Source organism: Phocoena sinus, chromosome 9 (genome assembly GCF_008692025.1).
Source record: "Phocoena sinus isolate mPhoSin1 chromosome 9, mPhoSin1.pri, whole genome shotgun sequence".
Classification (NCBI taxonomy): Eukaryota; Metazoa; Chordata; class Mammalia; order Artiodactyla; family Phocoenidae; genus Phocoena; species Phocoena sinus.
The window spans coordinates 86,117,332-86,141,182 of record NC_045771.1 but is presented as its reverse complement, the minus strand read 5'-3'; the positions used below and the strand labels follow the sequence as shown (position 1 = coordinate 86,141,182).

Below are 23,851 nucleotides of genomic sequence, written 5' to 3'. Positions count from 1 at the left end.
ACTCTGAATTCATCCAAGTTATTTGTTTCACTCATACAGTATCCTGAAGGACATATATTATACAGGCATCCTATGAATGAAAAAATAATAACTTTATATGACCATATTCATAGATATAGAATATATAATAACATGAGTTTAGAGTGAAGTGATTTCAGTTCCAACTACAAAGATGAGGGAAAACAAAATGAAGAAGATGATGTAAGAGTAGTCTTTAAAGGATGGGTAAGAAAGAGTTCAGTAGTAAGTACTAGGCAGGGCAAGGATATTTTAGGGAAAGAAAATGCCTTTGCCAGTAGTAGAAAGATAAAGTTGGACTAGGTATGTTTCATAAGAAATTGTAAGTAGTGCAGATTGGACCAGAGCATGGCGTACTGGAGGGCATTGACCCTGGATTCCAGACTGAAGAGGTTGTATTTGAGAACGCTTGAAAGCAGTTGAGTCAAGGGATGAACATGATCAAAGCAATATATAAAACGTATAGAATGATTAATATGGCTCCCGCATTAAGGATGAGAGATAGTCATGAGGCTTTTAGACCAAAAATTAAGGCAGTAGTATCATGGAAGTAAAAAATAATCAAGGATGAGTTGGGTAATTACATAAAACATTGGAGAGATCAGGAAGAGTGATTTGAGAGAATATCATTGGATTTGATATATGAACATTCTGGGAAAGTAAATTTGAGTAGACTGGAAGCAGACCTAGAATTTAGGGGATAAGAATGGTCGGTTAATAAAGGGAAGGCACTGGGCATTGCAGTTTTTTATAAGAAGTTTGATGGTCAAAAGAAGAGGATAGAGAACTTTAAGCAAGGGTTTTGGAGTTGATGGGATGGACTTATTTTGGGGAAGTAGGCAGGACATCTCATTCACCAGAGACAGAAAAGAATAATAGAGATATGTGAGGATGGAAGAATTTGGCTAAAGAAGCAGGTTGAGAAAACTTAATTCATGACAGGTTATCTATGAAAGTGAAATAACAGATGGAAACAGTGAATGCCTTCTTTCCTCAACTGTTATCTTAATGACTTTTTTCATATTATCTTAGGAAGCATAATATTTTCTCGTGAGGATGTTTACTCTTTTCTATTTTTCGTATCGTATAGAAATAAGTATACTGTGATAATGTTGTATTTATATATGTACACTTAAATTCTATAGCTGTATAGCCTCTGTGGATTAATCTTTTATTCTTTGGATTTCTGAATTACTGAGTCCAGGGTCTACTTGCCTTTGGTTACAGAAACTCATTAATATATAAACTTACTATGACCCATATCTTTTTCTTTCTTTCTTTCCTTTTTTAAATTTCTCTCTTTACCAGTACATGGATATCATTTGTACTTAGGACATGATAAATGATTCTAATTTTGTCATCTCTTATGGTACCTTGTTAGGTCTTCACTGGAAACTTTGTAGACTCTAGTAGATCTAACATAGCCCATTTTGGATGAAAGAGTACTTTACCAAGGAGGACACATGGTAAAAAGCTAAGGAATTGCTATGTTTGTTGCTGATACACTATGCAAGTATTTTTCTCCTTTTATGATTTGTAAGTCTTGACACCTATATGCAATTTTTAAGAATTTAAAGTAAAAATGATATATATCGATGGAAAGCATCTGCAGGGCATTGTTCATATTGACTTTTGTTCATCTTTCCATTTCTGACTTTCTGTATTTAGAATTTGAAGATTATGGTTTCTAAAGCATTCGTTTTGTTACTTCAGTAAATACTGATTGAGCATCTGCTACATGTCAGAATGGTACCATGCACTCTAGGCATAACATTTTCTTAAGCCTTCCTCTGTGTGTGTGTGCCTGTGTGTGTGGAGAGAGAGGGAAAGAACCTGGCTAAATTATGATTGTCAATACTGTGTAAAACAAGTCCCAAATATAAACTTCATTCTGAGTGAATTTTGCTTATTTATTATAAAACAATTGCTAAAGCATGGTTTTTAAAGAAACTAAAATACAGAGTTTCAAAAAAAATGTTTCCCAACAGGTGGGAAGGAGAAACCAAAAACAAGTGTAGAAGACTTACAAATTAAGAAGGCAAAGAAGAAGAAGAAAAAGAAACACAAAGAGAATGAAAAACGGAAGCGTCCAAAAATGTATAGCAAATCTATTCAAACCATCTGCTCAGGATTGCTGTCTGATGTTGAAGATCAAGAAGCCAAAGGCATCCTAAATGATAACATAAAGGATTACAGTGGAAAGAATTTGGATACCAAGAACTATGATTCCAAAATTCCAGAGAACAGTGAGTTTCCATTTGTCTCATTAAAGGAGCCACGGGTTCAGAACAACCTCAAAAGGTTGGACACTTTGGAGTTCAAACAGCTCATTCATATTGAGCACCAGCCTAATGGAGGTGCATCAGTTATCCACGCCTACAGCAATGAACTCTCCCACCTGTCTCCTGTGGAGATGGAGAGGTTTGCAGAAGAGTTTGTGGGTCTGGTGTTCAGTGAAAACGAGAACTCTGCAGCTTTCTATGTAATGGGTATTGTTCATGGGGCAGCTACTTATTTACCTGATTTTTTAGACTACTTTTCATTTAATTTTCCCAATTCACCAGTGAAAATGGAGATATTGGGAAAGAAGGATATAGAGACAACAACTATGTCCAATTTTCATGCTCAGGTAAGAGGTTTTAGTTTTTTTATTTTAACTTAATTACATGTTTTAGGCAAGTTTCTGTTCTTTGTTCCTCATTTTGCTATACGTTTGAAATAAAGAGATAAGAATATAATGAAACCTCTTGGGAATATTAAGAATAAATTACTTTCTTGATGTGAACGCTAGAGGTTAAATTTCAGCTTCTATTTATCTGTGTTTTTTTTTTTTTTTTTAAAGAAAATCAGTGAAATAATTAAGATTCTGTTGTCCTTTTTACCGTGGATTTATTTTGGAAGTGAAATGAATTTCGCTATGTATTTTTCCAGTCCATACAATAGTTCTCTTACTTGAACATCACTTAAAATTGTCTTCTTGCTTTATGCAGTAATGCTTTAATGCTTAGCATTGCATTCATCATGTGGAAGGTGCTGAATAAATGTTGGCTATTAAATATATTGTGATACAAAGGAATCATCAGTTAAATATGTGATTATGTGAGAAAATGAGCAGACCAGTGCATATATTGAGCTACTTTCTATTTCCTACCCTTCTCTGTGTTGTAGAATATAGATTATTTTAAAAGCAGAGACAGGGCTTCCCTGGTGGCGCAGTGGTTGAGAGTCCGCCTGCCGATGCAGGGGACACGGGTTCGTGCCCCGGTCCGGGAAGATCCCACATGCTGCGGAGCGGCTGGGCCCGTGAGCCATGGCCGCTGAGCCTGCGCGTCCGGAGCCTGTGCTCCGCAACGGGAGAGGCCACAGCGGTGAGAGGCCTGCGTACCACAAAAAAAAAAAAAAAAAAAAGCAGAGGCAGAATCCAGTCCACTGGCTCTTGGAAGTGAATGTAGGCCCATCTAAGTCTGGTGCATTGTTACTCATTCTCAGAGCAGAGACTGCTTAGTTCAAAGATCAACCAATTTTCACATTTATTTGTGCTAAACTTTCGGTATTATAAGTAATAATTGACATTCCAGTTTGGAAAGAGGAAAAAAGTGAAGAAAGTTTCAAAGGGATCTTTTAGTGATCATCTATCCTGAACTTTCTCAACTTAAACAGACGTAGATAGGAGTAACTTAGGGTTTTAAGGTTACTCAGTGCCAGGTTACACAACAGTGCCAGGAATAGAACAGAATTTCCTTAAACTTCATCCAGGTCTCTTTTCCTTATTTTGAGTATATTTCTTTTTTTGATATGTGTCCAAGTTATAGTCTCCACCTTAAATGATAGTCTGGACATGCAATAACATCCTCTCATACCAACCCCCCACCCCACAGTATGTTTGGTGTACATTGTGTAATATACTGAAGTCTAGAAAATATGCTGGTATTTAAAATTTTAATGTGTGTGTGTGGGGTACTTATTGCCTATATAACATGTTTGAGAATTGGAATTTAAATATTTTTTTAGAGCCGAAAGCGAGCTGTAGAGCATCTGTCACTAGCCCTGTCATTTTATAGAATTTCAGAATGGTTAATAATTTGTCTGAGATTACACCTGTGTTTAGTGGTAGAACTAGACTGTCATCTAGTGATAGTATCTACTATATTTATTGAATGCTGACTGCCAGGAACTATTCTAAGCACTTTATATGTAATAACTCATCTACTCTTCATTACAATTTAATTTTAGCAATGAGGAAACAGTGAGAGAAGAAATAATTGCCCAAAGTCCTTTGGTATTAGATCATTCATTTGTTTTTCATTTATTATGTCTGCTAAGTGCTAGGTTTTATGGTAGGCCTCTTGACTTCCAATGTGATTTGTTTCCACTGTATCATAAACTTTCTGCTGCTATACTATGCAAGTTATTTCCATCATCTTTTAAACGTCACAATACTTACATTTGCTTTTCAGATAGCTTTTAAGGTTAGGAATTATTAATTTTTTATTAAATGATAATTTTCATCCTAATTTGTGCAGTGTGTACAACATGAAAACCATGCTTCCTTTTATTAAATACGTGATGCTGGGACTTGTTAGTCATGCCAGTGTGTGGCTAGGTTGTGGGTCTCAAGTCCTTGAAGTGCCACCTACCCTAGTTGCCATTACCTCTTAGGGTTCTTGGATAATACGTATGGCACAGAGGGAACTCTAGGCAGATGCATCCTCTTTGTTACCAGTTGTGGCTCTGGCCCCCTATCTATGTGATCTGAAAGGACTGCTTTTAAATAATTAATTAATTAGGCTGTGTTGGGTCTTCGCTGCTGCTCCCTAGTTGTGGTGAGCGGGGACTACTCTGTTGTGGTGCACGGGCTTCTCATTGCGGTGGCTTCTTCTTGTGGAGCATGGGCTCTAGACGTGTGGGTTTCAGTCTTTGTGGCACACGGGCTCAGTAGTTGTGGCTCGCGGGCTCTAGAGTGCAGGCTCAGTAGTTGTGGTGCATGGGCTTAGCTGCTCCGCGGCATGTGGGATCTTCCTGGACCAGGGCTCGAACCCTGTCCCCTGCATTGGCAGCTGGATTCTTAACCACTGTGCCACCAGGGAAGCCAAAGGACTGCTTTTAGTTCTGCAGCTTTAGATTTCGTGGCAGGAAGCTGCCTGTGCACGGTCCATGTGCCTTTACCTCAGTATCCTCCAGATCCAGCCATTCCTATGGTATGAAGAGGAGTATCTAGCGAAAAGCTTTCCTGAACTGGTCATTTGATGTTTCCCCAAACTGGATTTTTACTTTGCTTGTTTTTTTAAGAGCTTAGAAGACGGAGGAAGTTGTTTTCTGCAGACCAGTTTTGTTTGGTTGTTTGTTTAATTAAAACCAGAGCAGCGGGCTTCCCTGGTGGCGCAGTGGTTGGGGGTCCGCCTGCCGATGCAGGGGACATGGGTTCGTGTCCCGGTCCGGGAGGATCCCGCATGCCGCGGCAGCGGCTGGGCCCGTGGGCCATGGCCGCTGAGCCTGCGCGTCCGGAGCCTGCGCGTCCGGAGCCTGTGCTCCACAACGGGAGAGGCCACGGCAGTGAGAGGCCCGCGTATCGCAAAAAAAAAAAAAAAAACCAGAGCAGCGAAAAGAATTTGCCCTAAATTCTGTAGAAACTAAGAGGACAGTATAGGTAAGATGTAGCTGTTTCTATGATCTTTATAGTGATAATGCTTTTCTTTGTGATAATACTCTGTAGTTGTCACAGAAATTCATTTTTGCATTTGTTTAGCCTTTATCCTTGAAACATGTTAACTTGAGATTTTTTTGTGTGTGTATGGGTATATATATGTTAACACACATGCACGTGTACATGCACATACACAATACTGACAAAAGGATCAAGACATCCTGTTCTTTGATTTTGGAATTCTTTTTACTTGCATAATTCTATATTTCGTCTTCATCTATATCCCTGCCAATTGCCTGAAGAATCTGAAGACGTGGTAGAATTATATATTGTCTTATAGGTCATGTCATTTTTCTGATGTTAGTGGTATAATATCAAACAAACTGTATGAAATAAAATTCTATTTGAGAATAGAAATGGATTTTTGTAGAAAGTTTGTAACATATCTATATCAGTTATTTTGCTGCAAATCAAACCGAAACCCTCAAAACTAAGTGGCTTAAAGATTTTTCTCACAATCTGTTGGACTCTCTGGACAGTCTTTGTCAGCTCAGCTGGGAGCGGCATGGCCTCAACCATGTCTGATGGTTTGCTGATCAGTTGGTCTTAGGAGACCTTGCTTATTTGTCTGGCGGTTTGGTGCAATGTCGATTGGGGCGATAATCACATTTTTCTCATCATTTAGCAGGTTAGCCTGGGCTTGTACACATGTTGATAGTTGCAGGGTAAATAGAGCAGAAAGAGGGGGCAAGCCTCTGCTTGTTTTGTGTTTGCTGATGTCCCATTGGCCAAAGGAAGTCATGAGGCCAAACCCAGATTCACTTCTTGATGATAGGAGTGACACAGTAACATTGCTCAGAAGTGAGCATACATGCTTGGGAAGAGTTTTTAGCCATTTGAACTCATCCACATCTGTCTTAGTTTTTCTGCCATCTCTATTTTCTTCAAATACTCATTTGGACATTGATCGTTCTCCTGTGCCTTTGATGGTAGGGAAACAGAAAGGCTAGTAAGACAGGAGTTTTATCTGTCAAGAAACAATTGAGATTTCTGTCTTGCCATACAATATTTAATCAGCATGCACTCCAAACTCTGTAGTAAGAACTGTGAGAATATGAAAACTGGGGCAATTATCTTCTAATCACCCTTTTCCCTCCCCCAAACTCTAAATCTTATTTTTTATTTTAGCCTGGTTCTGAGTTGCTTGTAGCAAATAATTTATGTCAAGTGTTAACTCATAATTAAATGGCTAATATTTTAATAGTGGAACAGTTATTAAATCTGGTCGGATCTGTTAGCCTTGCCTCTCTGCAAAATGAGGGGAGAGAACTAACATTTATTGAATTCATGGGTAATTCACCATGCTAGGCCAGTAAAGATGATTTGACATACCATCTTTGACCACTGCCAGCCTTTGTACTGAATTTTCATTTTGACCAGTTGTGCTTGTCATGTCCTCCTTGAATGCTTTTGAACTGATCTGTTATAGCAGGTACCAGATGTTCTAATTGAGAGACTTTTTCCTTTTTGTACTAGTTTAAAAATGATTAATAACAATTTTATTCTTATTTTAGTTATAGTTACATGGATATTTTTGAAATGTTGATTGTATGTTATTTCTTGTTATATGTTTTAATTTGAAAGGATATGCCAGATGTGATGGGGAATGGCTCCCCCTTGTGGCACACATATTTTTGTTAGATGTTCAGATTGCCTCAGTAGGAATGTGGTGAGCTGGTCTTGTTTTTTAAAATACGAGACTCCCTTCTTTCCTCTTGCCCTCCCCCACCAAAAAGCTCACCAGAATTGAACCAATAGCCTCTTCTGCCCTCACCCACTCAATTTTTTGCTGTAATAACTGTCCTGTTTTTGTGTTTTCTTTGCATTAATGATGATACTAGCTAGAAGCATCTATAATATCTTCTATATTTATTATAGATAACTATACTGTATAAAGTATAAAGTATTTATAACGTATTCTGTGGAATTTTTACTATCTTGGTATGTTTATAGGTACACTAAAAGAAAACAAGTAAATAAGAAAAACAGGTTTTGAAGTCAAAATAGTTTGTCTAATACTGGGCCAAATAAGTTATGTTTGTTTACTGTGAGACTTCTCAGAACCTAGCCTTTAATAGTGTGTGGTGAACCTCTCAAACAGGAAGAGTTTTCCAAACTTACTGGACTATAGAATCCTCTCTTCAGGGACTGACATATCAGGAAATACATTTTGGGAAACAGCATTATTTCAAGTGAGTCATGCCTCATGGTTTTTTGAATTACATGTGTCCATATTTGCTTCCCTTGTTGCAGCAGTTTTTATAAGTAAAATAAGAGAAAGCAGTATTGAGACTTATAGATTTACTTTTGGCAATGTATTTCCTGTCATAAAGGCTACTTTTTTCTTTGTAGCAAGCCAAACTCAGAATCATAAGGTTGTGTTTTTGTTTTTTAAAGATTATTTACGTAAAGAAAAATGAATAGGGTTTAGTTTAAACGTGATGTAACAGTTCTTTTCCCATTAACCAAAGCTTCTGAGATTTTGTTATTGACACTTACTGGCAGAGGGTTCAAGAAGTCTTTTATTTCCTGCTCTCCAGTCTCCCCCACCCCCCCCCTTTAAAACATTTATAGAGAATAAATGAAGGGAAATGTGAAAATAGTCATGGTGGTGGTAGGGTTTTTGCTGGGTAGGGAGACTCCAGGGGAGGTTTAGATTAAAAATGTTACATCTGTCAACAGCTTTTGCAAATATATGAATAAGTATCATTTCTGTCTTTTATTGTGTTTTTTGAGAAGTGTACCTAAATTGGGAGGAACAATATGTGTCCTCTTTGTAACTCTACATTTCCCTTTTAGGAAGCATATAGGGTATGTTTTAAAGCAGTGACATTTTTTGGTATTTCCAATTTAATTTTTTAACTGCATCAGAAAACTGATAGTGTGATGAATGTTTACTGAAGCAAATACAGTAATTTCACGTCAAGCGTCATCAGGATGTGAGATTTTCCAGATTAGTGGTTTTTCTAGATAATGGAAGCATACAGTTGTAAGGACCAAGATTTATCCTTTTCCTGAGCATATACAACATAACTTATCTCTTTTATTTTCAGTCTAGGCTTGTCATTATGATATTATAATATTGATGACCTAGGGGAGCTGCAGCTGTGCTTACCTCTTGCCCCTCCTTCCTCTTCTAAACTTGTGGTTTCTTATCCTTTATGATTTTAGATGTTAGTTAGAATTATGCCTAGTGTAGAAACATATATGTAAGAAGAGTATCCTTCTGTGAATCATGGCCTTTGTGACAGTAATTTTGACTATTTAGAGATTCTTTCAACTCTTATCTGTTTCCTTCTCCCATCCCACTGCTTTTGAGTTGTAATTGTTGGATAGATTATTTTTGGAGAATTGAGGCTTTTTTCCTTATGATTATTATAGATTTACTTTTATTCCACGTAATAGAGAAAACTGGATTATTTGCTATATAATATTGCCATATAATAGGTATCGCATAATAAAAGGTGTACTATTTACTTTTTTGTGAAAAGTGTGTGGATTATATTCTTATAATTTTTTTTACCAACTTAAGATGTATCTATATGGTTCATCAAGAAGTATATACTTTTTGAATTTGAATACATTGTTATGTGTCGTTTTCCATTTTTGAAACATTAAATTAATGGTTCAAACTGATTTAGTATGTTTCAGGTATTGGGTTATTAATCTAGAAAGTTGTATTAAATGGTATGTAATTAAAAGTTACATTACAGTGTGTTTGTTTATTTTAATTGGGGGATAGTTGATTTATAATATATTAGTTTTAGGTGACAAGGTCAGAATTTTTATAGATTATACTCCATATAAAGTTGTTAAAAAATATTGGCTATATTCCCTGTGCTGTACATTATATCCTTGTACCTTATTTATTTTATACATAGTAGTTTGTACTTCTTAACTCCCTGCCCCTGTCTTGCTCCTCCCTCCTCCCCCATTCCCCGTCCCCCTCCGTACAGGTAACCACTAGTTTGTTTCTATATCTGTGAGTCTGTTTCTCTTTTGTTATATTCATTCATTTTACTTTTTAGATTCCATATATAAGTAATAATACACAGTATTAATCTTTCTTTGTCTGACTTATTTCACTTAGCATAATATTCTCCAGGTCCATCCATGTTGTTGCAAATAGCAAAATTTCATTCTTTTTTATGGCTAAATAGTATTCCATTGTATGTATATACCACATCTTTTTTTTTTTAACTCATCCTGTGAATCTGTTGTCTTCTGCTTTTACATAATATTCATTAATTGTTTACTCTCCTCAATATGTGAATTTATGGCTATTTTTTTAATCCCTAATGATTACTTGTATAGTATAGGTCCTTTTTGATTTTGTTCTGTCCTGGTCCTGTTTTTTTTTTTTTTTTTTTTTTTTTTAATTTTATTTATTTACTTTTGGCTGTGTTGGGTCTTCGTTTCTGCATGAGGGCTTTCTCCAGTTGCGGCAAGTGGGGGCCACTCTTCATCGCGGTGCATGGGCCTCTCACTATCGTGGCCTCTCTTGTTGTGGAGCATAGGCTCCAGACACGCAGGCTCAGTAGTTGTGGCTCATGGGCCCAGTTGCTCCGCGGCACATGGGATCTTCCCAGACCAGGGCTCGAACCCATGTCCCCTGCATTGGCAGGCAGACTCTCAACCGCTGCGCCATCAGGGAAGCCCTATACCACATCTTTGTTATCCATTCATCTGTTGTTGGACACTTGGATTGCTTTTATATCTTGGCCATTGTAAATAATGCTGCTATGAACATTGGGGTGCATATATCTTTTTGAATTAGTGTTCTCATTTTCTTCAGATATATACCTAGGAGTGAAATTGCTGGATCGTATGGTAGTTCTGTTTTTAGTTTTTTTGTTGTTTGTTTTTTGTTGTTGTTGTTGTTTTTTGCGGTACGCGGGCCTCTCACCGCTGCAGCCTCTCCCACTGAGGAGCACAGGCTCCGGACGCGCAGGCCCAGTGGCCATGGCTCACGGGTCCAGCAGCTCCGCGGCACATGGGATCCTCCCAGACTGGGGAACGAACCCATGTCCCCTGCATCGGCAGGCAGACTCCCAACCGCTGCGCCACCTGGGAAGCCCTGTTCTTAGTTTTTTGAGGAAACTCTATACTGTTCTCCATAGCGGCTGTACCAATTTACATTCCCATCAACAGTGTACAGGGGTTCCCTTCACATCCTTTCCAACATTTGTTATTTTTGATCTTTTTGATGATAGCCATTTTAATGGGTGTGAGGTGATATTTCATTGTGGTTTTGATTTGCATTTCCCTGATGATTAGTGATGTTGAGCATCTTTTCATGTGCCTGTTGGCCATCTGTATGTCTTCTTTGGAAAAGTGTCTATTCAGGTCTGCCCGTTTTTTTTTTTTTTTTTTTTTTTTTTTTTTTTTTTTGCGATACTCGGGCCTCTCACTGCTGTGGCCTCTCCCGTTGTGGAGCACAGGCTCCGGACGCGCAGGCTCAGCGGCCATGGCTCACGGGCCCAGCCGCTGCCGCGGCATGTGGGATCTTCCCGAACCGGGGCACGAACCCATGTCCCCTGCATCGGCAGGCGGACTCTCAACCACTGCGCCACCAGGGAAGCCCTGCCCGTTTTTTAATTGAGTTATACTGTATTTTAAAATTCAGATTACTTTCACAAGCTAAGATTTTGATTAATTTAATTTAATTTAATTTTTTTTTTTTTTGCGGTACGCGGGCCTCTCACTGCTGTGGCCTCTCCCGTTGCGGAGCACAGGCTCCGGACGCACAGGCCCAGCAGCCACGGCCCACGGGCCCAGCTGCTCCGCGGCACGTGGGATCCTCCTGGACCGGGGCACGAACCCGCGTCCCCTGCATCGGCAGGCGGACCTCAACCACTGCGCCACCAGGGAAGCCCTAATTTAATTTTTTAAATTTAGTTTTAAATTTATTTATATCCATCCTATTGAGTCATCAGATTCTTATCTTTAATATTTGAAGAATGAATGTCTTAGAAGAAAATTGCTGTTTTGTTTTAAACCTGATAGCTAAGTATATGTAATTTATATAGAGACCATACTTAGTGGAATATATCTGTGTTGTGTGTTTTTTTGGGTTTTTTTTCCCTGCACTGCGTGGCTTGCGAGATCTTAGTTTCCCGGCCAGGGATTGAACCCGGGCCCTTGCCAGTGAAAGAGCGTGGAGTCCTAATCACTGGACTGCCAGGGAATTCCCTATCTGTGGTTTTAATAGTGGACAAACAGAATGTACTTTACAGTTGTAGCACATTTTGGTGAAAAGGGGAGAGAATTGTGCTTTTATTTTATTATAGCAAATTATGTGTTTAAGTGAATTTACATATAGTATATATGTATTTTGCCATGAGGTGACCAGAACTATGAAGATTCAAATACCATATTTAAGGTTATAATCCAACAAATAGAGTCTGTATTACTTTACTCTTTAAAATTCAGTTTCTCCCGAATATCCTTTGAAATAGTTATGAATTTTAATAGGGTATACTTTAAAAAAAATCATCAAAAGATATAGCCTCCTTTTAGGTAGCCTCAAAATAGACATAGGAGAGGAGGAAAAGTCAAATTTGTTTTAATTTAGTCTATTGTGTTAAAATTTCTAATATTTAGATGTGTTTTATTTTACTTGTAAACAAAGAACAACATTTGTAAACTTGGAAATTAACGTAAAGGAGTAATTTGAATGAAATGATATGGCTAGGTCAGTAATGTTCTCTTCAATCAGTGAAGTGATCATTCCAACCTAAAACAGCAACATCTGGTTAAATCAAAGTTAGTTAACTACTTAAGTTATAAGTCATTTGTCTTTAATATTACCACCCAAGAAGCTTTACTTATTTTTTCTGTTACTAAACGATACATGTTTTTACTTAACATTTAAACACAGAAATTTTACTCTAAGAGGGCTGAATGTTAAACTTGTTAATAACTAGTTCTGGTGTTTTTTTTTTTTTAATATTTATTTATTTGGTTGTGTTGGGTCTTAGCTGTGGCACGCAGGCTCCTTTAGTTGCGGCTTGAGGGCTCCTTAGTTGCGGTTCGCCTCCTCCTTAGTTGCAGCAGGCGGGCTCCTTAGTTGTGGCATGCAAACTCTTAGTTGTGGCATGCATGTGGGATCTAGTTCCCTGACCAGGGATCGAACCCAGGCCCCCTGCATTGGGAGCGAGCAATCTTAACCACTGCGCCACCAGGGAAGTCCTACTAGTTCTATTTTTTTGATTATTAATTGTATTTATCCCTTCTCTATAGTTAAATACTGTTATAGTAGGGTTTTTGTTTGTTTTTTTTTTTAGAATGGAAGTAGTTATTTGAATTGCATGGCAACCACTATGTAGAACTCCAAAATCTATTTCAGTTATTTGAGAAATGAGTTATTTCATGTTTTTGCCTATTAAATAAACTGTTATAATTTCAGACTTCACATTTCCTCAGAGTAGATTGTCTCTGACTCCCAAATCCTAACATTCATATTAAAGAGCATTCTTTCTTTATTGGTGTATCTTTTGTATGCATGTATTTAGTTCTTGCACATACTCCCTTGGAAAAAAAGAGTCCAGTAGACCATATATGCGTTTGCCTTTTGCTTTAAAAGTATGTTTAAAGTACCCATTTCTTTGCGAGAGCTCATAAATTCAGTTGTGCTTAGTACTTTGGAAGGATTCCCTCCCTGAACATTCCTCCCTGCCCTAATTATTTAGTTGATAATTGAGTCACTGTCCAAATTATTCAGCTGATCCTTGTTGATGTTGATAATTGAGTCACTGCCCAAATTATTTAGTTGATGTAGTAGAATGAACCAGCTGGATGGCAAAGACTTTCTTGATTCTGGCTTTGTTAGAACTGGTTAACGATTTAGATGAGTCATCTAAGTTTAAACAAGACAGAGAAGATTGAGGCACAGAAAATTTACTTATTTGTGTGAAGTGGAAATATTACCTAATGTTACTTGTAAGTCAAATGAATATTTCAAAGCACTTGTAAATTTGTGTTTTACAATAGAAGGTGTTTGATTTCACTGAATGGTCTTGAGGTCTCTCAAAAACACATATGACCATTTGCAGATCCAAAACTGAAGCCACAAGCTCAGAGTCACACAACAGAATTGATATCAGTTCTTATAAATTTGCTAAATTTCAACTTGATATTTTTAGCTTTGTTAGACTGCATTACAGAAATGCATAGTGATGACTAATTTTCCTGTTGTAGTACTCTTAGGATATCTAAACATCTGAAGCCTAAATATTATTGTAGAGTCAGATTTTAACTTTTAGCTCTCTCAGTATTGGAGATGCTAGGAACTTTTGGGAGAGAAGAAAAAGGTCAGATCATGAGTACAAAATGGGGACACAGACCCCAACTTTTTTTTGTAACTTGGGGATTGGAGCAAGGTTTTATGGTTCTGAGAAGTGAATTTGTGATAGTGCATGAAAACTTAACCTTGTAATTCTGGTAAATTTATTAAGGAATTAACGTATCATTGTTATGCTGTTTTGCTTATTATGCTAAAAAATAAAATTCTCAAATGCTCTATTACGATACAACTTTTATTGTCATGTTTTTGTTGTGGGTGGGGGCTTAAATACATTGATACAGAATACTATCTATATCAGCTGCAATTGTGGGAATTCACCTTGTGATATGAAAATATTTTAGAGTCTGTGTCCCTGATGTGATGAAAGCTCATCCATCTGGGTTTGTCTGGTACGGGACTTTCCATTTTAAAACTGGGATAGACCCAGGCAAACTGAGACAATGTAATTTCCCTACAGTTAGTGGCCATAAAGGCTGATCCAGAGAAAAAAATAATTAGGATTTTGCTTGAAGTTTGTTTATGAAAAGAAGTTGTTTTGCTTTAAAAATACTCTTGTTTACTACTGTTAGTATATGAGGTTTCTTTGCAAGATTTAAATGTGCTTTTGAAAACTTAGGTACCAGTGATCCTTGAGGTATATAGGTTGTTTTATTTTGGTTGATATTCAAATGATACCCATTTGCTCACACTGTACAATTACTGTTTTCTTTAGCAATCCGAGGTAAATCTTTCCGGTTAAGGAAACTCAAACTCAAGGAATTTAAGTGATTTCTGGAGGTCACATAGCTGGTAGATAGCAAAGGTAGACAGATTTGGGACCTAGGACTTTTGGTTCTCAAGCTCTAGTAGATTTTCATCAGAAAAATGTAAACTGGATCCTAGTTAACATGCTAAGATCATTCCTGGTGGCCTTTTGGACATACAAACTACTGGTGATGGTTAAATGCAACGTTTTCAGAGGGTCTACTTTTGAAAATTCTGACAAAAAGATATGAACCACTTAGGAAAATATAGGTACAGGAACTTCTGAATATAATTTCAATGGCACTGTAGATCAAATAATAAACTGCTCTGTTATAAGGAGAAATTATAGTTAGTTGTCTGGAATTACGCTGTTTATCTCAACTGTATTTTCATAAGCAGTGTGTAGGAATAGCTAGAGAAGGTAAAATAGCTTGATTTTGTGCCGATCTTTTCTTTTTTTTTAAGTGCCTTATTTTTTTTACTGTTTGTGAAAGGCTTTTTTTTTGTTGTTTTGCTTGCCACACATTATGTTCTAATATTTTCAGACAACATAATTTAGTGTTATCCAGTGATAACAGGCATTATCTTATGTTTAACTTAATTAACTCCATATCCTTCAGGTAAAAAGAACGTATTCTCACGGTACTTATAGAGCTGGCCCAATGCGACAGATCAGCTTGGTGGGAGCAGTAGATGAAGAAGTGGGAGATTACTTCCCTGAGTTCCTTGACATGTTGGAAGATTCACCATTTTTAAAAGTAAGAGAAAACAATATCAAGCAGTCTAAGTTGTGGGAGTTACTTTCATGCTACTAGTGATAACAGATCATGGCTGTTTCAGAATTATAAAAACTTTGATTTCATTTGAATTATAAGGAAGAGATGACAAAGTAGAAGTAATTCTTGTGTAGTGTTGTGTGTGTGACTTCTCAGGTACTAATTTTAATGGCAAAGCTAAGTGGTGGACCAGAAAATAACACTTGCCTGTAGCTGCCACTTTAGGAAAATAAGTTCCATCCGTTTATCAGCTTTTTATAAACTGAGTGCCAGAGGATTTAAGAGGTACAGGAAGGATGTCTACTAAATTAAAGCGTTCAGGACAAGGGAGTGGCAGTTTGGGTTTGTGGAAAACTGGCCTGGGAAGTTGTATAACTATTTCAATCTTGCGAGATCCTACCTAGGTTGGGCAAGCCGTTTAAACTTTCTAGGCTTCAGTTTCCTCATCCATAAAATAAGGTATTTAAACTATGCAGCTTTAAGGCCCCTTTAAATGATTTTTAGCCAGATTCTGTTCTGGTTTTTTTTTCCCCCAACAGTCTCTGCATTCCAGAAAATATTTCTTCTTATGGGCGGCTGGGGCTTTCCTATTGAGAGAAAAATCTCTGATCTATGTAGTTAGGTCAGTTATTTAATCAGTAATTCAAAGCTAAAAATGTGACAAGATCAGTTTGTCTCTAGTATTTGCCACATAGTCTGTTAAACATCTCTTCTTTTTTCACTTCTGCATGCTTAATTTTCTAGTCTATATGTGTATATATATCTTTTTCTTACTTTTCTTTTTCACCCTACTCCATGCCCCTTTTATTTCCTTTTTTGTTCCTTTTAAACCTTTGGTTCCTTGTCTGTTTCACCTAACTAGTGACATGGAATTTGGTTGCACTTATTTTGAGTGCTATTTTAAAAACACCATCATTTAAATATTTATGTTTCAGATTTTAATTTTAAAAGCAAATGAGCTAAATGCATTCTTTCTGGAGAAATTTAATTTGACAAGCTCCCCTTTTTGGAAAGGGTGTATGGTTTTTAAAAAAATACTCATTTTGTCACCATTCCATGGATAGTGGCCCTTGGTCATTTCTCTTTTCTTTTCAAAGATGTTAATTCCTGCTTTTAGACCAGCAACCTTTTCAAGAAACTACTACACAAATAAATTTTGATTTTGGTTTAGTTTTCCTTTTTGTTTTGTTAGGTTTTGATTATAACTAATCAGAGGTATATCCCCCCTCCCCCCCCTTTTTTTTTTTTTTTTTTGCGGTATGCAGGCCTCTCACTGTTGTGGCCTTGAACCCATGTCCCCTGCATCAGCAGGCGGACTCTCAACCACTGCGCCACCAGGGAAGGCCCACCCCCTTTTTTTTTGAGGTATCCATTTTTTAAACTCAGTTGTTCATTTTTATAGATTCTCATGGAAGACACTTATTTTGCCAACTAATTAACATCATATGACCCATATATTGGTAGAAGGAAGAATAATAAATGATAAATACAGTGAATCATACCTCTGGCAGGGTTGGGGAAGTAGGGAAAACCATCCAAGAATAATTACTCTCTTGTTATGTTTGGAATAGAATATTATGAAGGAAAATTTATGAATATATATGAATATATTTAAAATAGGTATGTATTTCAAATGTATATATGAAATTTTGTCAAGGGGACAGTAGTCTTTAATGTATATTTGAAGATACATTTTAAAAATAATTAATTTCTCTGTAATTATTTGCCTCTAGTGTACACTGCCATGGGGGACACTATCTAGTCTAAAATTAGAGAGTCGAAAAGATAGTGATGATGGTCCCATCATGTGGGTACGCCCGGGAGAACAAATGATCCCTGTGGCTGATATGCCAAAGTCACCTTTCAAAAGGAAAAGGTATGTTGGATATAAATGTTTTTTGCTGGGGATGGGTATTTGTACATTGGTATGTGTATATTGTTGAAATTTGGAGGAAGAAGGAAGGGAAAATTTAGAGTGTAATTGAAATGTAAGTTCAAAAATGGTTACACATGCTGATATAATTTCTTATAAGTATCAAATATAAATAAAACATGAAAAAGGTAGGCAAATGACAATAAATTGTAACTAGGAATGGAAAAAATATCATTCACAACAGAGACATAAACTGTTTTGGAATAAATTTAATGAATATTCAGAAATAAATTTAAATAATATTCATTTTAAGAAAACTGAAACATCTTATGAAAGATATAGAATAAGATCTAAACAAATGTTTAGATCTGTGTTCTGGATTGGACAAAAATGATAGTCCTTTGGAATTTTTAGCATTACAAATGGACTAACACTTCCAGCACTGGATAAAATAATTTTAAAGTTCATAAGGAAGAATAAGTAAAGTCAGTCTAGAAAGCTGTGAAAAAGAAGGTAAGTATGAGGGGGGGACCTTGTCTTACTCAATATTAAAAAGTACTATGTAGCTCAAAAAGATCATTGGAATACGATAGAGTACACAAACAGATCAAAGTATATTGGGAACTTAATAATGAGATAAGTGGGAAAAGAAAAATTTATTTAATGAATAATGCTGGCATAAATGGGAGTCCATTTGGAGGAAAACAAAGCCATAACCCCAATGTTATATAAGAAGTAAGGGATTTGAACATAATAAATAAAAAATAAAAATATTAGAATAAAATGCTTAAGCTTAGGAGAGATCTTCCTAAGCAAAGATTAAAAGATACAATGATAATACTATTTGTGAGAGAAAAGACATCAACAACAAAGTTCAAAACTATGATAGACTGGCATTTGTAACATGTGACAGACTAAAGTTAATATACAAAGAGCATTTCTAAATTGAGAAGAAAAATGTAGAACAACCCAATAGAAAAATAGGCCCCAGGTAGTCGATTGTATATTAAATATATATTAAAAGAATTATGAGATATTATTTTTACCTGTTACATTGGCAAAAATTATTAACAGAGCGAGTATATTACAGGCTGGTTGGTAGGTACGTGAGGAAACAGGGTAATATATATTATTGGTCTATGGGTGAGCTTCTGTAATCATTTTTTAGAAGTAATCTAAAATAGCTCATAAAGTTTAACATATGTATACTCCTTGAACCAGGACCCCTACTTTTGGGAACTTGTCCCAAGAAATAAAAGCACTAAAGGTAAATGTATAAGAATGTTAATTGCAGCATCTATTACATTGATATAAATTTTAAAATGGTCTGAATGTCCATTAACAGGAGAACGGTTGAATACATTTTGGTACCTTCCTGTTAAAGAATGTGGTGAAATAGTTAATTTCATAATATGAAATTTTGTCTGTTGAGCTGGATATCCATGGTACTTGAAAAGAGCAAAATGTAGCGTATATGTCCAGTATGATTCTGTTTTTATGAAAAGAAATTAAAAAAACATGTATAAGAGTATATTTATGTAAGCACAGAGAAAAGTGTAGAAGAATGTACACTAGCGTAACATTGATGGGAATGGAGTGGGTGATCCTGGGGGAGATAATCCTTTTTTTAGATGTCTAAAGATGGTCTCACTGGTCATAAATTTAAGAAGAAAAAACAACAGGGAGAAATGGTCATAGAGTAAAATGTAGGTTATATGAGAGCAGGGACAATGTTGTGCTTGTTACTAATGTGTCTCTAGCACCTAAACAGAGTGTCTGTTTAAAAAATAAATTTTGGTTCAATGAAATTTTTACAAGTTAAATTTTAAGTTGGTAGTAAATGGTAAACTTGGTGTGTATCTCAGTGATTCTTAATTTGGATTTACAAATCATTTTAAGAATCTGAAAGACTCTCCCTAGAATAATGCAGATATATACAGACTTTTACATGTAATTTAAGGGAGTTCACCAGCCCCTTGAGGAACTTGTAATCCTCAGGGATTACAATCCATGGTATATGTGGTCATTTCACATCACGTTATAGTCTGACCAACTAATGACAACAGTGCCCTAGGCACTGTGCCAAATGCTTTAATAAGGTCTTAATTCATTAGAATGTGGTATAATGAGGCGAGACTTGGTTTGAAAGCCTGTTAGCTTTCCACAGAAAGCAACATCATCATCTAGCTTTCTAATACCTGTAAAACATTAATCACAAACAGCAAAAAAGTATGTTAAAGCATTGTGTGTGTGTCTGTGTGAAAGTTTATATAAAACTGTAAGACAAGAGTGCACAAAGAGTAGTAAAGTAGTAGAGTTTGAGGGTGGGAAGTTAGAGAACCAAAAAGGAGGAGTGACCCTAGGGGTAGACTAGGATGAGACGAAAAAATAATGGGGGCAATCCTGATTTGTCTCTGGAAGCAACAGAAAAATCATACAGGGAGATAAATAAGATGATGACTCCCAAAATAAATTCTTCTCACCCAGTTCCCCTTCTGCAGCAAAATTGGAGAGGGTTTCTGCAGTGAGTGAGGCCAAGTAGGCAGCAGCTTCTGTATGCATATGGATTCTAGAAGGTGAGCGGTGGAGGAGAGGCCCAGTGGGAGATGTCTGTCCTCCAGGGTGGAGCTAAAGTGTTTTTTTCCCCTTACCTCCAATAAACCGTGCATGTTTTATGAAAGCACTTATTGCCTAGTGTTTTCTTGCTGTTTATTTTTTGGTCTATCTCTCACTAGAATATAACCTCCTACGAGAGTAAGGAACTTGTCTGTCTTATTCACTACTGTCTTGTTCAGTAGCTCCAGTGCTTAGATAGTGCCTGACACAGAGTAGGTGTTCTGTAACTATTAATGCGTTTAAAAAGTTAAACCTGTCAATACATCAGTACAAATGTTTGAAGGCAATTAAGCCTTAATATGCATAAGCCTGCCTCTCTCTATCTCTTTATATGTATAATTTTGTTTCAACAGAACTACCAATGAGATAAAAAACCTGCAGTACCTACCTCGAACTAGTGAGCCTCGTGAGATGCTCTTTGAAGACAGAACAAGAGCTCATGCAGATCATATAGGACAAGGTTTTGAACGACAGACTACAGCTGCTGTTGGAGTGTTGAAGGCTGTGCACTGTGGAGAGTGGTATATATTAATTACTGCTATTTAATGGCTTCTAAAATTTTTCTTGGGAAGTTTTTCAGTAATTCTTTTTACTGTGGGGGAAAAAGTTTCATTTTCCCCTGTATTTGGATATCCTAGTTGTATAATTGTACTAAAGAAGATTTTCATTTGCTAGAATCTAGATTTTATCTTTTGGGCTTGACTGAAGTAGTTTCATTTCCTACGTGACTAGAGTTGAAAACAGTTGTCTTACCTAAGGTAATGGAAAACCTAAGGTTCACTTGGTGCTTATTGTATGCCCATTTACAAATGTTCAGTTAATTTTCTCTACTTTTAGGCCTGTATTTATTGCACAAAAGGGAGACTGAGGCTCCGGACTATCAAGTAATGTTGTCATAGTCGTATAATTAACAAGTGGTAGAGCTGAGTCTGATTTCAGAACTGACTCCAGATTCTTGTGTTTTTTCTTGATACTGTTTTAACTTGCTATCTTTCTAAGGTTTGGTATCTACTAAGTGTTTGTTTACCTTACTATATTAATTTTTTCTGGCTTTGCTTGTAAGTTTCACTGACTCTTTTGATAGATTAGAAAAATGGATAATTTTCTTAATGAAAATGGACAATATACTTAGAGGTGGTCATCCCATATGTTAAAAAAATTTCCATTTATTAAATTGATAAAACCCATAGAGCAAAGCTATATTTATACTATAAGATAACTTTGCTCAATTAGGTTTTGTTTTCAAATTGAGTATTGTTTGGGTATGAAACTTAAGATGGAATATGCTGTTTTGCTTATTAAATCAGTTGAATTAGATACTAAGTATGTAAGAAAATTTTCTAAGTAAAAAGAAACTGTTTTTAATTCTGAAAGTATAAAATGTCAGTATTGTTGCATAGATTCCTAAGATGTTGTGAAAAATATTGCCTGTATTTTCTGTACAAGGAAATTTTTTCAGGGGCTGTGAATACAAGATTGACCCTTTGTTCAAAAGGGAAAATTTAAAGTAATATTTTATAAATTAATACTGAATGGGGAGGCCACTGTAAACTGACCTTCTTTCTTAACATAAATGAAGCTTTATCAATTTCAGATATACAAAGTAACTAGTACTGAACTAACCCTAAGAGGTCCTTAGGAAAATGACATTAATAGTTTATAATTCAATAATAATAATTTATAATTGTGTTTAAGTTAAATGGTAATTATCAAATATCTGTGGTTGGTCCCATATAGTTTCTAACATAATCTGGTTTAAAATACTAATTTTGTCAAAGAGTAAAGGCAAATTTATCTCTTTGGAAATCATTACAACCCCCTGTTTCAAATTAATGAGATTTTTCTTGAATGTTTGGTATAAAGGATTTAAGAGTGGCATCAAAATTTATTTAGGGTGAACTCTGATTTATAGATAGTATTTGTTAAAGTTAGCCATATAGTTACATTTTTTTTCAGAGATAAATATTCTTGCTTCTTAGCCTTAACTTTGTTTAAATCTCTCTTAAGCTCCTTTAAATTATTGTTGGTTTATGCTTGCTTCTCCACTTTATATGTTATTTGATGTTAGAGATTGTGTCCTGTCCTTCACAGGTCCATCATAGTTCCCTATGAATAGTTACTGAATGAAAAAACACTTGAAGCTAACAATTACACAGTGAAAAAGACTGTTGCCAAAGTATGAATATATTAGGTGGCCAGATTTAATTTGAGACAGATTTTGGAATGAGATGTTGCTAGCTCTGAGTTTTCTCAGTATTGTAAAATACAGTTTGCTTTCTATACCAATGCTGCTTTAATCTCTTAGGATTAAAGATGGTAAGAAAATAATTTGGTTGATGCTTTAAGAGGGTTTCATGGCTCTGATGCAGACGTGGTCTATGATCCCTTTATTGTTATTCCTTGTTGTTAAATTAAGCTATACTAAGGAAATTGGTGCCTTCTCTTAGTGTTCTCCTTATCTTAGTGTTTTGAGTTCTGCTCTTTTTCTCAAGGAGACATTAGAGTATTAGATTCTTTTTTTCATTAATTAATTAATTAATTAATTTATTATTTTTGGCTCTGTTGGGTCTTGCTGCTGCACACAGGCTTTCTCTAGGTGCCCTGAGCGGGGGCTTCTCTTCATTGCGGCATGTGGGCTTCTCATTGCAGTGGCTTCCCTTATTGTGGATCACGGGCTCTAGGCGTGCAGGCTTCAGTAGTTGTGGCTCACCGGCTCTAGAGCACAGGCTCAGTAGTTGTGGCGCACGGGCTCATTGCTCCATGGCGTGTGGGATCTTCCCAGACCATGGCTTGAACCCGTGTCCCCTGCACTGGCAGGCAGATTCTTAACCACTGCGCCACCAGGGAAGTCCAAGATTCTTGACTTTATCTTAGAGCCAGGCTTAACACCAATTTGAGATAAAGGACTGGGATTGATTGAGACTACAAAGAAATCTTAAACTAGATAGACTTGTGAAGTGTTGATGAATTTTATATCACTTTTTAGTATTAGGAAGATAGAATTCACATAGATTTATGTATTTCAGGTTGCTTCTTGAGATCCAGTTTTTTGAAAAATCAACTATGGAAGTATAATTTGTATTCAGTAATACACACTCTTGTTATAAGTGTACAGTTTGATGTGTTTTGACAAATTTATACAGCCATGTTACCATTACCACGACTAAAATATAGAATATTTTGTTTCCTTCATATACCTTGGCAGTTAATCTCCCCCCATTCTTACCCCAGAACCAGACATCTATAAATCTATTTTCTGTCTTTATAGGTTAGTATTGCCTAGTCTAGAATCTCATTTAAATAGTATCATATGTTGCCTGACTTCTTTCACTCAGCATAGTGTTTTTGATACTCATCTATATTGTTATGTGTATTAGTAGTTCATTCCTTCGTGTTGCTGAGTGGTATGTCATTGTATAGATACATCACAATTGATTTATCCATTCACCTGATGATAGACATTTGAATTGTTTCCAGTTTGGGGTTTTTATGAATAAAGCTCTTATGAACATTCCCTTTCAAGCCTTTGTGTGCACATAAAATTTCATTTCATTTCAGTAAATACATAGAAATGGAATTACAGGGTCTTAGAGTAAGACAAAATAATTGTGTATAGAGACAGTTCTAAGTCTACAAAAGAAGTATTAGAATTTATCTAAGTCACAAGATAAGACAACATTGAAAAGTCACTTGTATATATTTTAATTCTATATATTAGCAATAAACACTTTGAAACATTTTCAAAATGAAAAGAAAAAATAATGCCAACTTATAAAAACATAAAATTATACCTGCTATGTAATGTGTAAGAACTT

General features: G+C 36.1%; 1 protein-coding gene across 1 annotated transcript in view; it reads left to right on the top strand.

Annotated features, from left to right (window-relative positions):
• Positions 1–23,851, top strand: part of RSBN1L (round spermatid basic protein 1 like) — a 66,559-nt gene that overhangs the window by 37,167 nt on the left and 5,541 nt on the right. The window contains exons 3-6 of the mRNA XM_032643658.1: positions 2,007–2,647; positions 15,392–15,529; positions 17,281–17,423; positions 20,390–20,557. Of these exons, the coding sequence (XP_032499549.1) occupies positions 2,007–2,647; positions 15,392–15,529; positions 17,281–17,423; positions 20,390–20,557 (1,090 nt within the window). The remainder of the gene's footprint in view (positions 1–2,006; positions 2,648–15,391; positions 15,530–17,280; positions 17,424–20,389; positions 20,558–23,851) is intronic.